The sequence below is a fragment of the Peromyscus eremicus genome, chromosome 19, assembly GCF_949786415.1.
Source record: "Peromyscus eremicus chromosome 19, PerEre_H2_v1, whole genome shotgun sequence".
Lineage (NCBI taxonomy): Eukaryota > Metazoa > Chordata > Mammalia > Rodentia > Cricetidae > Peromyscus > Peromyscus eremicus.
Window position 1 is genome coordinate 32,802,442 of NC_081435.1, and position 15,226 is coordinate 32,817,667.

Here is a 15,226-nt window from a genome sequence, read left to right on the forward strand (position 1 = left end):
ACACACGCTGAGCAGACCTTTTTGACACCTCCCATCAGATAAAACCAGATAATTGTCACCCATGCAGAAAGACTTTAATGATCACTCAATGGGATTTCAAAGGCCTTTCAGGGAGCCCCATGGGAATATCTTAACCAGCACTCTGTAGTCTTCTCAGGATGTAGTTCCACTTCGAGCTTCCTGCTTCTCAGATAAAAAGAACTTAAGACAGTCAGATTCCTGGGCCTGTTGAGACTTGATTCTGCTGTAGCTTAGAGGCTGAGAAGATTCTCTAGGAAGAAAGCAGACTTGTCTGGTGGCGGCCAGCCAGCAGAGAGATTTATGCAGAATGCATTTCGACCGGTTGAGGTGCCAGGGAGAATCTGCTGGGACTGCATGGGGGTGTGGTGGACTAAAGATCTGACAGTAGCTTTCACTGCCGTGCTCAGAAAGAATACTGGAAATTTACCAGGATGTTACTCAATGTCTCAGCATCTATCCAATGTCCCTTAACTTGATTTCTTTCTCATCAATGGCAAACAGAAGACAGTAGAAGGTTTGAGTTTTTGATTCTAAATCCTCAAAGCAGAGTATCACAATTCATTTTAGGATTCCTTTTGGATATTTTTCCTAGTGTCAGGGATTGATCTTAAGGCTTCCTGAATGCTAGGCAAGGACTATATCACTGTCATACATCTGCAGGCCCCTAATCAGTTTTTTAACAGGGATCTCGAGATCTTCCGTTTTTGAATACTGTCAAGACTTCAACACTGGTATCCAGGCAATGCTAAACTTATCTGTTTAAGACAATTATCCTATAATTGGTTTTTCAAAAGTCACGATGGTCTATGTCAAGGATTTAATGTGACATATTCAATAATATTGATATAACAAAGCACTAAAATTATGTATTACTTCTACTGAAGGGACTGAAGGATGAAGAAACACACAGGACAGGACTTAGGATGAGGGGAGGCCATGCATGTGTAACACTTTCTCACTCTTTTGAAAGCTGCATGTGAACCAGCAAGCATTTTGTTCACAACAAAGATTCCCTTTTGTCATATATGTGAAATCAAATCTATACATTGAGTAATATTCCTGATCATTTTAACAAGAATAAAATAGTTCATTACTAGAGCCACTTGTTAAATTGTTATTTTTTCACCTGTGTAATAAAATAGTTGGCTCACCAGGGAAGAAGGGGACTATGGATTGCTAGAGTTATGTTACCATTGATAATGGGCTGTTGAATTCAATGTACATAGTCTTTCAAATGTTGCAAATAATGACACAGACGGTGTTTAGAGTAGCAATATATTCATCTTGCTGCATGACATATTCAAAGTCAGGTATGTAGTTAAACAACAAGTTTCTTGCCTCTCCTTGTCCATATTTGAGACTTTTTTTGAGCACAGAGGGGATAGCTGCACAGTCTATTTTCACTTTAGGCATTCAGGTGGGGCTCAGGAAATAGTCAAAGCAACTAGACCATGGAAACTTTTATTCCTATAGGTTGGCAAGCAATTTTAACTTCAAATTATGCTGTTCCTTTCTCTTTCTCAGAGAAGAAGAAGAAGAAGAAAAGTCCAAGACTACCAGGGTGGGAGATTTATCAAGAGCCACCAGGGCGACTGTCCCAGCAAAGGTGAGCCTGACTGGAGTCAACCAATCAGTTTGCTTTTGAGAAGATGCTGGACTCCATTTAGAGTTATCTGTTTGTTTCCTAATTACCTGTTGTGAAGCCAACCACTTAGAAGGGAGGGAATGTGGCTTAGTCTAAGGGTGGGCTAAGCATCTGGTACAGCTTGTCCATAGGCCCAACCCATAACCCAACTCAGAAAACACTGGCAGATGCTGAGAGGTGGAGCAAGCCAGATGGTGTGAGCTTTCTGGGACTATTTCTCTTACCTCCTGCCTGTCTAGTTCCTGTAAGAATCTTTCTTGGACTACAGAGATAGTTACACATCTCAGAACTTGTATTGTCTGTGTAATATGGACAATCTGTGTATCTCTGGGTGTCATTATTTTATCAACTAAAACTTAAAAGCTAGCTACAGTGTTTAATATGTATCAGCAGGCATTTGATGCAGTCTCTTTGAACTTTCTTTTCCCGTTTTATTCCTTTCTATTTCTTGTGTATAACACCTGGAGTGTTCTCCTAATTCAACTGGACTCATTTGTATCTATTTTGCAGGTTGAGATTCAAGTTAATATTTTCTTGAGTTAGTGTCCAATGCTTAAAAGAAAAACAGGTTGTAAAATCAAAAAGGGAAAAAAAATACTAAACAGTTAAGAGGCATCACACAATCATTTCACTGAAACAATATATTTTTTTAGAGAAAAAAATCAAAAAATAAATTTAAAAATATTAATAAATAAAATAAACATTTCCACATTGATGGAAATGTCTGTCTTACAAAATCTCACAATTTTTGGATGACCAAACATAAGCTATTACCAGTTAGCCTGACAAGCACATCACTTCCATGTCCCCTATGTTGCTTTTTCTTTAATTTCTTCCTTCTCTTCCTCCTCCTTTGGCTGTGGCCTATAATTAAAATGATCAGTCAAGGTAGACACTCCCTAATTACTTGTATCATCCATGGTCTAACCCAGCTACCATCTTCCTTGGCACAGCAGCCCAGGAATGTCTGAGAACTTCTGCCTCCGTGGTAAACATAGTTGACTGAATTCTTCTTCGGGGCTCAGTCAGTTTCACTCTTAAAACAATACCAGGCCAGCCCCTCAGCTAGCCAATATTTACAAATCCTTTGTCTATAATTAAAGGGACTACATTTTAAGCCATAAAAGTGAGGAGGACTCCTTATTATTTTGAAATCTGAGTTACTCTTTTGACATAAGACCACTCTGTAATTTCCTTTCTTCTATTCCTTATGTCTCCTTGATTAGAACTTTGGTCAACCCTTGTTGTTCAAAAATATAAAACACAAGAAATGAGAACAAAATAAACATAACACACACACACACACACACACACACACACACACACACACACCAGTCTTAACAAATTTATTTAAATGCTACAAGCTGCAGAAAACATGAAATAGGAATTCAGCTGACTATGGCAAAAGCTCTTACCTGGAAGAGTCAAGTACTCTTATAGAGGGAAGCCAAAACTCAAGGAGTATTGGTGATACTGGATTTTGACTATATTAGCTGTGTCATACAGTGAATTTCTTGTGTGCTGTTGTAGCTTTCTCATTTGATTCTTTTCCCAAGAACTTCTAACAATGTGTTTGATCATTTACTGGGCACAACTTCCCCTATGCTTCTGGGGTATTTTAGGTAACATTCCCCAGCTGTGTTTATTCTTCATTAGCAAATATCTGGCCAAGGCCATTCTCCAGACAAAAGTATTTCATCTGAGATATTTCTCCTACATCCAAGGACAGACAGCAGATAGATAAGCATTAGCTCATCTCACCCACAGATAAGAGAAAATAATCACTAACAATTAAATCCTTAACTCCTTACCTTCATTCTGGTTTATTAACACAAGACCTTAATTTAAGAGATTTACCGCTTACTATTCTTGGATGCTGTTTTGGACATCTGCTAGTTATTGAGTAAAAGCAACTATCTCCCACTGACCCAAAGAGACTGATGACTAGGCCAGGCAGATGATAGGTGTCAAGGTTCATTTCCTGTGCAAATTAATCCTCCCTCTTTTATTTCAGCACAGGTGTTATTCCTAGTTCTAAAGATTCTCCCCTAGCAATTAACTCAGAGCAAAAGTGCTTTTACTAACCAAATACTACATATTCTAATGCAGTTTGCCTAGCAACCAAATAAACTTCTCCCACCCTACCAGAAAGTAGAGCAGCCAAGAAAGCTGGGACAAATATGGTGCCAAAGAATAAAAGGCAGTTTTACTTTATTAATGACTTATACAGACATAAACTCCTAACCTATTTACCCAGCCACTTCTAAGATTATAGTCTGAGCACATAAATTCCTTTTTAGAATCCCTAATTGATTTTAGCCCTTAGTTGACCTTACCAGAGAACTCCCATTAGTCACTCCCCTTTTTAGGTTGTAAAAGAAAGCCTGACAATCACTACCTGGTGTAAACTCTTATCTGCCTTTATAACCCTGAAAGAATTCAAGCCTTGTGACCCTGCCTTGGCCAGAGAATTGCTGATTGTATGTGTATATAAACTGGAAACTTCAGAGACTTGAGGGAGAACGAAGATGGAAAGAACTAAGAACAATGAGAGAACTAAGATAGAATAATGAGAGAACAGCAGAAGAAGAAACAGAGAGGAGCTAAGTGTGAGAACAGAAAAGACACTGTGTACAGGGAATTGACTTAGAAGAATAAAGTGAGTAGACTAAAGAGCTCAGTGTGCTTAGATTCATTTGATAGCCCTCCGATTAGATTCCCACCCACTTGTAGTGTCTTCCGCCAGACTCTGAGAGAATTCTCCTCAGGGCAGGTACATGGGGAGAATTAGATAGTTAAAGACTACTACTACTTGAATGTTTACACCTGTAGAATGAAATTTACTAAAATACAAGTAGGAATCTTAAAATATAAAATGATAGAATTCTGTCTGCTATGTTAATTCTCTTAGTTTGATGATTGTGATGACTTTTTTTCTTAGCAATTGATAATACAATCTGGGTAAATTATAGTTTAACTATTTTCCTTCAGTATTAGTTAATTCTTCATTTCTCTTTCATTCCTTACATTACTAGCAAGGATTTTGGGTTAAACACCTGAAAACTGGATGATACTAATTATTAAACCACTTCATCTTTCCTCATATTAAAGGGAACACCTCTACAGTTTTAGCTACTAACTAAATTTTTTTTCTGGGGTGGAGATTAGTATGAATTTTATCTACTTTCAGAAAGCTATATTGATTCCCAATCTGCTGAATATGTGTGTTGGTCATTATCAAATGCTTTTCCATAATTGTTAAAATAATTTTAGATTTTAATATAATAATCTTAGAGATTTCTTGTTGTGAGACTATTGTTTTGAGCTATATCATAGTTAGTCAGAATAAATTTTTATGTACTTTTGGATAGTAATACTTCATAGATTTTGCAATTTTGTATATAAGGCAAAGGAGCAATATATTTTTGTTTTTAATTATTCTTATCAAATTTGGAATCAATACTTAAAAATATCCTACATGGTGAGACTTCAGGCTATGTAGAAATCAGAAAATTTCTTCCAAATGAGATATAAGCTAGAAAAAATTAATCAAACATCTCTTTAGTGCTCTGAAAATTATCTACAGTCTATGCCATTGTTCTGGAGACTGCTGCACTTAGAAAAGTGAGAAGAATGATTCTATGGCTTAGCAATAAATCATCTCTTTTCCTTACCAGTTACTATTGAGGCTCTATGCCAGGATAGCCCTGGCATTGGCAGCTGCAAAGCACTGTTAAAAGGGAATATCATGAAACTGCACCACCCAGACATGTTTTGGTGGATGTGATGGTCTCCACCAGGAGCAAGAAGGATGTACCTGGGGTTACAGTCCTGCTTGGGAAAAGAAGTGCCTCAGGCTTCAAAGTCTAGAGAAGGTCCCAATACTTCACCCCCCAGTGAACCCTAAATTTATGCAAGATCTCAGAAGACAAAGCACCCAAGTGAAAACGCAGTGTGAAGCTGACCCCTTGCCCAAAACTCCCTCTGCAGTAGGTAGCAGTCTTTTTAGGCAGAGATGTTCAACCATACACTATGTCAACTCAATGGTTGACCATTAAGCTCCAAAATCATTAGGGATTTAAAAAAAAAGAAAGTCAGGCTTGCAAATAACAGCTACTTGTATTTTCTTAGCAGACATATCAGCTACCACAAATCATGTGAAGGAAGATTTCAGAAATTTAATATAATCAAAGTAAAAAAAGGTAGAACAAAAGTAAACTTTAGAGGAGAATTAAGAATTGTGTCTCTGTAGTATATTCTATACTGTGCACAGTTTTAAAAGTAGGAATATTGAAAATGAAGAATATAAGTTTAATATATAGAAGAAATATCAATATAAAATGTCTCTGAGTATATACAGTTGTTCAATTTGACAGAAAAAATATATTTGGAGTAGTCATTTAAAAATGCACACAAAATATTGAAGCAATCATGTTGTAACTTCAAAGGAAAGAATAAGAAGAAAGACAAATTATTTTTAAAAATAGAAATGTTAATATTCTTGGACTTACCTGAAAAAATATGAAAGCAGATTTATTATATTATATATTATATCATGTGTTATATATCATATTTAATATGCAGTATATTATATATAACATATATTATATGTATTATTAATACAATTTATTTCATTATAAAAGCAGATTTATTATTGAATTATAAAGAAATAAAATTAGTGGACACACAGGGAGAAAACTGCTTACAAAATGGAAAGACTTGCAGGTTTTCTGGAACAAGAGCTGTGTAATAGGAATGCCGGACAAAAACAAAGAAAGCAAAAAAGACTAGAGGGAAAAACCATGTAAAAGATGCTGAAAGGGGGCTGGTAAAATCTAGTAGCTTAGAAAATAACTGCGTGTATATACAGGTTCCCTGATGGAGAACAACTATCGAAAAAAGCTGCCATCATGTTTAGAGATCAAAGAATAAACAGTTTGTCCTTAAAATTAACGAGAGAAAATAGTAGTTTATTCTTTTTGTTTTTAGTCAACATTGAACTGGAGCTTGTAGTCATTGTTAGGCATATTTATTTAAATAAATACATAGACTTCATGGGAGAATCCATGACAGCCAGCCAGACCGCCTCCAAGAATATAGAAAGCATTCAACATTATGTAAAACCCTATAACAATGCAGGATTTTTTTTCTTTTGTTCTCTCTCTGTTGTAGAATATTATTTGAAGGTGTGTTACTTTTGTTTATATTGCATTTGTTTAACTCTGTGAAGCTGTGATACTGTGTCTGTCTAAAACACCTGATGGTCTAATAAAGAACTGAATGGCCAATAAAAAAAATCAAAAATAAATAAATAAATAATAGTTCTTGTAAAGGAAACAACATATCTACAATTGCAGAATTGTAATATGATATATGTGCATGTAAATTACTAAGTTCACACAAAAGAAAAACCATTAGAGCTAGTAAATGTGTACAGAATTGTTTCAGTGTACAAGCTCAGTTGTAAAGGCAACTGTAGTTCTATGCACTAGCAATGAATACTTCAAGAATTAAATGATTCAATTAATTAATCAGAACATAAAATGCATAATAATAAGTGTGTGGCTCACACTACAAAGCATTGCAAAGAGTAATGAAAGATTTAATAGTCATGTACCCTATGTTCAGGAACTATGAGGATGTACAAGATCATAAAGATCTATCTAGGGATCTCATAGGCCTCCCAGCATCACAGCTCAATGTTATATTCACATGTTTGTAATGATACTGGCTTAAACAAACCTACTGCGCTGTCCATCATATAAAGCTGTACTGTGTGCAAATGTGTGGACTTCATAACAGGTGTTAGGTAAATGTTGCTAGTTTACATACTTAATATGCTTTACTTTTCCTAATTATTTTAGAGGTACTTCTACTTACAAAAACAATTTAGTTTAAAAGAGTGGCATGTGATATAAGCCAGAGTCATGCATTCCTGTGTCTCTTGATTACATCATCTTATTGGTTTGATTTAATCTTTTGTTGTTCTGCTCATAATGGCCCTGGAATCAGTAGTGGGGTGTGTGTGTGTGTGTGTGTGTGTGTGTGTGTGTGTGTGTGTATTTGTTATATATTTTAATCGAGGTGAGTAGTAGACCATACTATATGTTTTTGTGATTTTATCTCTGATGTTCTTACAATAATAAAAATCACTTAAACAATGTAATTCTCAGTACATGCTCCCATAATTAAATGATGCATTGTTATAAACTTTGAAGGTGAAATAATCCATTCTTCTCATTATTTGGAAAAGTCAATATTTTCAAGATACTGATTTTTAAAAAAATCTACAAATTCAACTTATATCATATCAAAATATAGCCATGATTATTTTTACATGAATATTATACAGTTGATCAAGCTTCTGGTGAATGGATTGCTAGGGCAAGGAATAAGAGCAAAAGCTCTTATTCTGGAACCTGGCCCAGTTTGCTGCCTTTCTTCCCGGTCAGGATCCATCTGCGAGCGCTCAGTAATTGTCAGTATTAGGAAGAGGTGTTTTCTGTAGGTTGTGATTCACCAAACTTGGAGTCTGGAGGGCGAGGAAGTGGAGTAACGAAGGCCTGCACCTGTTCCCTCACCTCCCAGCTGGCCTTTTGATTCACCCTGTCATCCCCAGCCAACACCTGTGACCTAGTATGCTGCCCTTGCTTTTTCTGAGAAAGGGCCATGGCCACAATGGTCCCATGTCAAGTCACTTTGATCCCCAATCTCCTATGGATGTTTCTACATCTTCTACAAAGGACATCTTAAAGAAAGTCAATGGCTCACCTGTCTTTTCCTTCTGTTACAACCACTTTCTTCTCTGCTTGAACAGCACAATCATCCAGCTCCCACAACTCTTTGCCCTTTCCTGCTCTTCCCCCAATTCTCTAAGGGTTGGCTCCTTCTCACTAATGTCATTCCACCACAAAAATAATCCTTTTAGAAAGATGTTTCTGGGACAATGACATTTTAGTGAAGTATATGATAGCTGTGTTACTGTCTTTGGCTTATTTTTGTAGCACTTACCATGATATAAAACTGTTGTTGATAATGTTGTGATTTTCCTGTTCGTATAAATCCCTCAGAACAGTATTCTAACTTGGCTTACAATGCAATCTCACAAAATAATAGACTACCCAAAGTCTTATAAATATGTAATAAATTTTCTAGTATAAATGAGAAAATTAATGAATGAAATGACATATATGTGACTTTATTTCCATTCTGTAACTATTATGAAACATGGTACAGCTAGTGGGATCATGCTGTAGTTTTTCTTACCACTTTAATCTTTTTCCCTCTAGAATGCTCCAATCTGACCCTCTAACTGATAAGTTCACTATAATTGCATACATTCTACTTTTTTTACATCTGCACTATGTAAATCATCACTGGCATACATCATATGTTCCATATACAGTATTGAAAACTTTAATGGCAGCAAAATTTGATTTTCAATGTGATATTGACAGTTAAATGGATTTGATTTTAGATGGAAGTTAAAGTCAAATCTCACTGCATATTTTGTGTTAGCTTATTTCACAATAATTCTTTCCAAATCATGTTTCATAATTCTTTCTTTGATCCTTACCATAAATGTAGAATGTGGGCTGGGTATGCATTCCTATTTTTCACATGAAGAAAGTGAGGTTCCAAGAGGTAAAGTGAGTGGGAAGCAGATCAGAAGTTGGAAGACTTGTCTTCGGGTACTGCCAGGCACGGTAGCTTTCTCACCATACAGGTTTGTCCTTAAGCATATGCCATGCTATTACAGCAGTGACCTGGAGATTTCTGTCATCATCCTTGAAGGATGTTTAGTCTTCTTTCCATGGTTGTGAGTAGACAAAGCATTTTAAATAACAACAAGATCAAAAACCATTTTGCATTCAGATCGTTCTAATTACTATGCCTACATTAAAAACTTAAATATCGCTGTGGTATCAACAGTTGGTAAAATTATACCCATTTTGTAAATGAGAACACATCAGTACAGACCAGTTAAATTACCTGCAGAGATCACACAGTGGTAGCAGTAGAATTGGGAAGCCGGAAATCTGGCTTAATCACTATCCTAATGTATCATAATAGAACATTTTCTCTAGTTTATAATTTCAGAGGGTTTCTATGTCCATTATCTGCTGGGGCTCATTATAACTCTGTGGAGGCTACAGGCAGAATTTGGCTGCAACACAGTGTGCTCAATTTCATTAATGAGGGCTTGGCCTATCTCACTCAGACAGCAGTTGGCTGAAACCATATTCAAATCTTTTCTTTTCAAATCTAACCCTATCTCTGCCTTCACACTACAGTTCATTGTCCATGATTTTATTAGCTGGCTGATCTCTACAATTATCTTTTCTGCAGTGAGTTACATTCTGGGTTTAACATACTAATCTATTTATGTGTCTAAGGAGTATTCTGACTTTTTGACATTCTTGTGTCTCTTGCAGTTGAATTGTGAAGAATTCAAGCAAGGAGGAAAAGACGGGGATTTTGCCTGTACCTCTGATGCTTCTGCAGTTTGTGGCACAGATGGGAAAACATACCGCAACAGATGTGAGCTGTGTGCCCAGAATGAGTGAGTAATCTATGAAACAGACACGATGTCTGTGCAGTTGCATGACATGTTCTCCTCTGTAGTATTTGTAATCCATTTGCTATCAATTAATCTCCAATAGACTGTGTGCACAGCTCCTTTTCCTACTCTTTCAGGGAAATGTGCATAGTAAAACATTTTATATCTTTTTTTTTTGTTTTGTTTTGTTTTTCGAGACAGGGTTTCTCTGCGTAGCTTTGCGCCTTTCCTGGAACTCACTTGGTAGCCCAGGCTGGCCTCAAACTCACAGAGATACGCCTGGCTCTGCCTCCCGAGTGCTGGGATTAAAGGCGTGCGCCACCACCACCCGGCTTAACATTTTATATCTTACAGAGTACAATTGTTTTGGCAATTACCACAGACTCTGTGAAGTAAACAGGACATGCAGATACAAATGCATACACATAAATAGATGCTACACATACATATGCTATGCATATCTATCTTCCCTCATCTATCAATCTGTTATTCTCTGATTATATTCTTTTATGTGTAGAGTGTCATCATCATCAAATAACATTTAAATAATCAAGAAATTAAAATATTATATAGTATGTAATTGGAAGGTTGAATATTGAACTTTTTGCCAAATAGATATCATATCTTACTGGCCTACATTATCCGCTGTATTCTTCCTCCACCCTCAGTGCTTGTTATACCAATAAGATGCACACCTGCTTTGCAGCCTTTGTTTATGACCTCAGACTTGAATGAACTGCTCTTTTGTTTCTGGAAACACAATAACCAATGTTCAAGAAGGTTAGCATGGCAATAGTTACTCTTTGAGATTCTGAGTGTTTTGTTCCTTCTTATAAAGCTCTCAGCAAAACAAAACTGCATTTAGCCCTTCTGATCTATTCATGATTGTATTTGCAGACTGCTCTCAGCAGTCATCAAGAGAGAATATACAGAAATACAAAACCCAGGGCCAGTGCAGGTGGTCACCAAGCATGACAACCCACATTCCATCCCTGAGACACACATGGCAGAAGAGAGAATTAACTCTAGTAGGTTATACTCTGGCCTCCACTTGCATGATGTAGCAAGAACACTCGCACCCTACCTCTCACACTAAATAATAAATAAATAAATTGACAAATAAAGCAATATAATTTTAAAATAAAAAAGCGGGGCTGGAGAGATGGCTCAGAGGTTAAGAGCACTGACTGCTCTTCCAAAGGTCCTGAGTTCAATTCCCAGCAACCACATGGTGGCTCACAACCATCTGTAATGACATCTGGTGCCCTCTTCTGGCCTGCAGTCATACATGCTGTATACGTAATAAATAAATCTTTTTTAAAAAAAAAAGGTGTTTAAAAAATAAATAAATAAAATAAAATAAAAAAGCTAAATAGGTAAATAAAGAACATTCCACTTTTTCATAAGGCATGCATCTTATGATACTACTTTAAACATACTGAACATTTAATTCTCACTATATCATAAGTGAGAGTTCCTAGCTTCAATTTTTAATTCTCTGATCCATGTGATATTTTCTCCCAGAATACCATATGACTCATTGTATTGTTTCTTGCTCTGACTTCTAGAAGACTTCACACAATATTCCAGGTTACTTTGAATACTTTCTATCAGCCTTCATACCTTGAAAAATCTGTTTGTCCTACTATCCTTCCATTTTTAATTTGGTTCTGAGCTTTGTGTTTTTATTGTTATATACATGCTGAATTATAAGCTTCTTCTATAGAAAGTAGAAATTATTTTACACTTATGCTTCTGTTTTTGATATTCTTTAAAGTTCTACTAGTTTAAGCAAAGTTAGTCATAAGACTTTTCATGCATTCCATGTAAAATAAAATATAAGGTAGCACAAAAGTTCTAAAATGAAAAAAGACAAATTAAAATTGAATGTTTTATAAAAATTAACAATGACAACCACAAACAACAAAGTTCTTGGAGAAGTACCAACCATCTACTATAAGCCTGAAATGTAGCCATCCAACATGACTCCATTTTCTTATTATTTTTTAAAGTTATAAACAGGGGCTTTGACTATGCAAGCTAAATAAAGAATAAAATATAACACTGTTTTCAGCTATAGAAGTGATTAGAACTCAATGAGAAGGTGGACAGGATGGGCAATTCTATCACGTTAATTCCTGTGTCAATGAACTTTTTGATTCCAGGAAGAGCAAAAACCAAGTTGACATAAAAAGTGAAGGTGAATGTGGCAGCAGCACTTTAGAGAAGGTAAGGACAAGTGCCAGTGTGGGGAACACTGGCTTCAATGTGAAGCTACGGTTCTCAACCTTCCTGATGCTGCGACCCTTTAATACACTTCCTCATGTTGTGGTGACAACCCCCCCCCCACACACACACACACAACATACAACTATTTAAAACCAGAGTGGCCAGTTTACTTTGGTAGAAACCTCAGCTTGGGCTCTCACTGTCAGGAATCCTTGATCTAATCACTTACAGAAATGAGATTTAGACTAAGTAACTATTTTCTAGCTAAGATTCCATGAGGTTTTGATGTTAGGGGAAGATGGAAAGTACCATACATTTCACCCTTACTTTTCTAGTTGAATACCTATCCTTATTTTCATGGTTTGATACTTTCATCTCTGAAGTTGCCAGCCTCCATCAAGTCTTTTAGTATATGTTGTTTTTAAGGACCTCCTTGTCTACATCACCTAGGACATTATGAACAGGTTGAGAGCGAGGACAGTGATCCACTTGAGTTCTAGCATAACTGTCACTGTTTTCTAATAAGCAAATGAGTAAGTGAACAGTTTTGGACTTACACGTGAGTTACACAGATACACAAAGCTGTTTCTATGTGACCAGCATTTTCTGAAAGTGGAATTGCAAGCACCCAATCACACCTCTATGCGCCATCTCCTTTCCCTCTTCTTTAGGATGTGTGCAGTGATTTTCGGGCCTATGTGCAAGATGGAAGACTCGGATGTACGAGGGAAAATGATCCAGTCCGTGGTCCTGATGGGAGGACCCACGGCAATAGGTGTGCCATGTGTGCTGAGCTCTTGTAAGTAGCCTCCCCAGGTGGACTTACGAGGATGCCCTTATTTCCTTCCCTGGGAGTCCCAGAATGATAAAGTCCTCTTCATGGTGCATGTGATCTTTTGTCTTTTTAAGTGAGATAGGTCTAGCTCCAAGATGGGCTTCTTGTCTTTTTCTTCATTTTACTACAACCTTTCTAAAAGAAAAATTTGAAACTTCATTTTAAAATGTATAATGCCTTAAAAAAAAAAACACAGTGTTTTATAATATAATACTTTAAACTTGGGGGCAAGGTTGGAGCAAATAAAGAGGAGGCAGAATTGATGAATACATACTTTGTTTAAATGTGCTTGAATGGTATCTAATGCCTTATACACTGAGTATTTTAAAAAAAAGAGACTGACTTAGAAAGCACTTAAGCATTGGATAATCAAAATTGGTCATTTGACATGTAGGATTTCTTTGGACTCATATAGGGACCCTTTGAGTAATGACACCTAATTTTAAATAGTATCATAAAGTGGTAGCAATAATAATGAGGATTGATGAAGATAATATGATGTCTGGACTTATTCTTAGTGTAGAAGGTAAGTGCATATAAAAGAAGATCTACTGGCTTCATTTTTCCCTGGGTGCCTGAAACTTTCTTACCTAGGAGGCACGAGTCTTCAGTGTTCAAACCTCCCCAAATTCTGTAGCTTTTTTGCTTCATTTATTTGTCATTTTCTGTCCTAACAGAAAAGGAGAATCTGCCTTTTCTAAATTGATTTCCTGCAGGATGGGCCTGGGACAGCAGAATGAGTCTACTAATGGGTCACAAATGAGGTCCAAAAAGCTCAATTCAAGTTTAGCTTTTAGCAATAACCCTGCTTTGACATGAAGGCAAACCAATATCTGGTTTAGAATGTTGCACAGGAGGGTGTGGTATGGCAATACCTGAAAGGCTCAGCTTGGTTTCACCCTTGTCATAGCATTGTTTCAAGGCTCTTGGTTCTGCCTGTTAGAGGGAATTTTCCTGGCAATCTTCTGTTTGTCACTCAGGGTGGCACACCCATTTGGCTCTACAGAACAAAGCTTCTAATTGACTTGCCATGAGTCAGCTTCACACCCTTCCTTATCTTTGGCAATGTCTTGGTCGCCAGCATCCAGGACAGGGAAGTGCTTGCCTCCTGTGAGTGGATCGGTTTCAACAGGTTATAGTAAAGGATGTGGAAGCCTCTAGTGCTTAGAGCAGGGTGGACAGTGAGAAGATGACTGGACCATAAACAGATTCTGTTCCCTTGGCAGTTTAAAAGAAGCTCGAGAAAATGCCACGCGTGAGAGAGAAAGCAGAATTCAGAGAGATGCTGAGAAGGTAAATGGTTTACTGCTACAGTGTAGCATGTAGGCCTATATTTGTGGACAAAATCTCATTTGTACCTTTGAAGGAACACAATAATGCCATTGTCTCATACTACTTCATGCATTTCACATTAATTAAAATTCCTCAAATACACTATTCTTAGTATAGTTATCAATAGGGTCGTTTGAAGCCAGATCTTCTCATCTAAAGTTCAACACTTATCATTCTTTCCTTTATCTTCTTCCCCTCACAAAAGAAAGAGAAAAAGAAATCTTATACACACAAAATTCTGTTGATCTCTTTTCCTTTTATTAATTTTTTCAGGTTAGCATACAAAAAATTGGTGGCATGGTGGCATTTTCCTACATATGTACCAGTATACTTTGTGTTTGGTCATTCTGTCCATTTGTATCAACTCCCTCTCTCTCTTCTCTCTCTCTCTCTCTCTCTCTCTCTCTCTCTCTCTCTCTCTCTCTCTCTCTCTCTCTCTCTCTCTCTCTCGGTATAACCATTTTGCTTTGAATACATTTTTTAAACTTCAAGCACAGTATAAATTGGATAGGAAAATTTCTGAAGAGTTAAGTCTCTTAGGCAATATATTTAATGGTGCTTTACTCTAAAATTCTGTTGAAAGAAATGGAGCTATTCACTTTTC

The 15,226-nt window shown here is 36.7% G+C and overlaps 1 protein-coding gene across 1 annotated transcript in view; it reads left to right on the top strand.

Moving 5' to 3' along the window:
* The window catches only part of Spink5 (serine peptidase inhibitor Kazal type 5), a 75,329-nt gene that overhangs the window by 21,319 nt on the left and 38,784 nt on the right, over positions 1–15,226 (top strand). Inside the window, exons 4-8 of the mRNA XM_059246735.1 lie at positions 1,546–1,627; positions 10,102–10,229; positions 12,392–12,455; positions 13,127–13,254; positions 14,517–14,583. Of these exons, the coding sequence (XP_059102718.1) occupies positions 1,546–1,627; positions 10,102–10,229; positions 12,392–12,455; positions 13,127–13,254; positions 14,517–14,583 (469 nt within the window). The remainder of the gene's footprint in view (positions 1–1,545; positions 1,628–10,101; positions 10,230–12,391; positions 12,456–13,126; positions 13,255–14,516; positions 14,584–15,226) is intronic.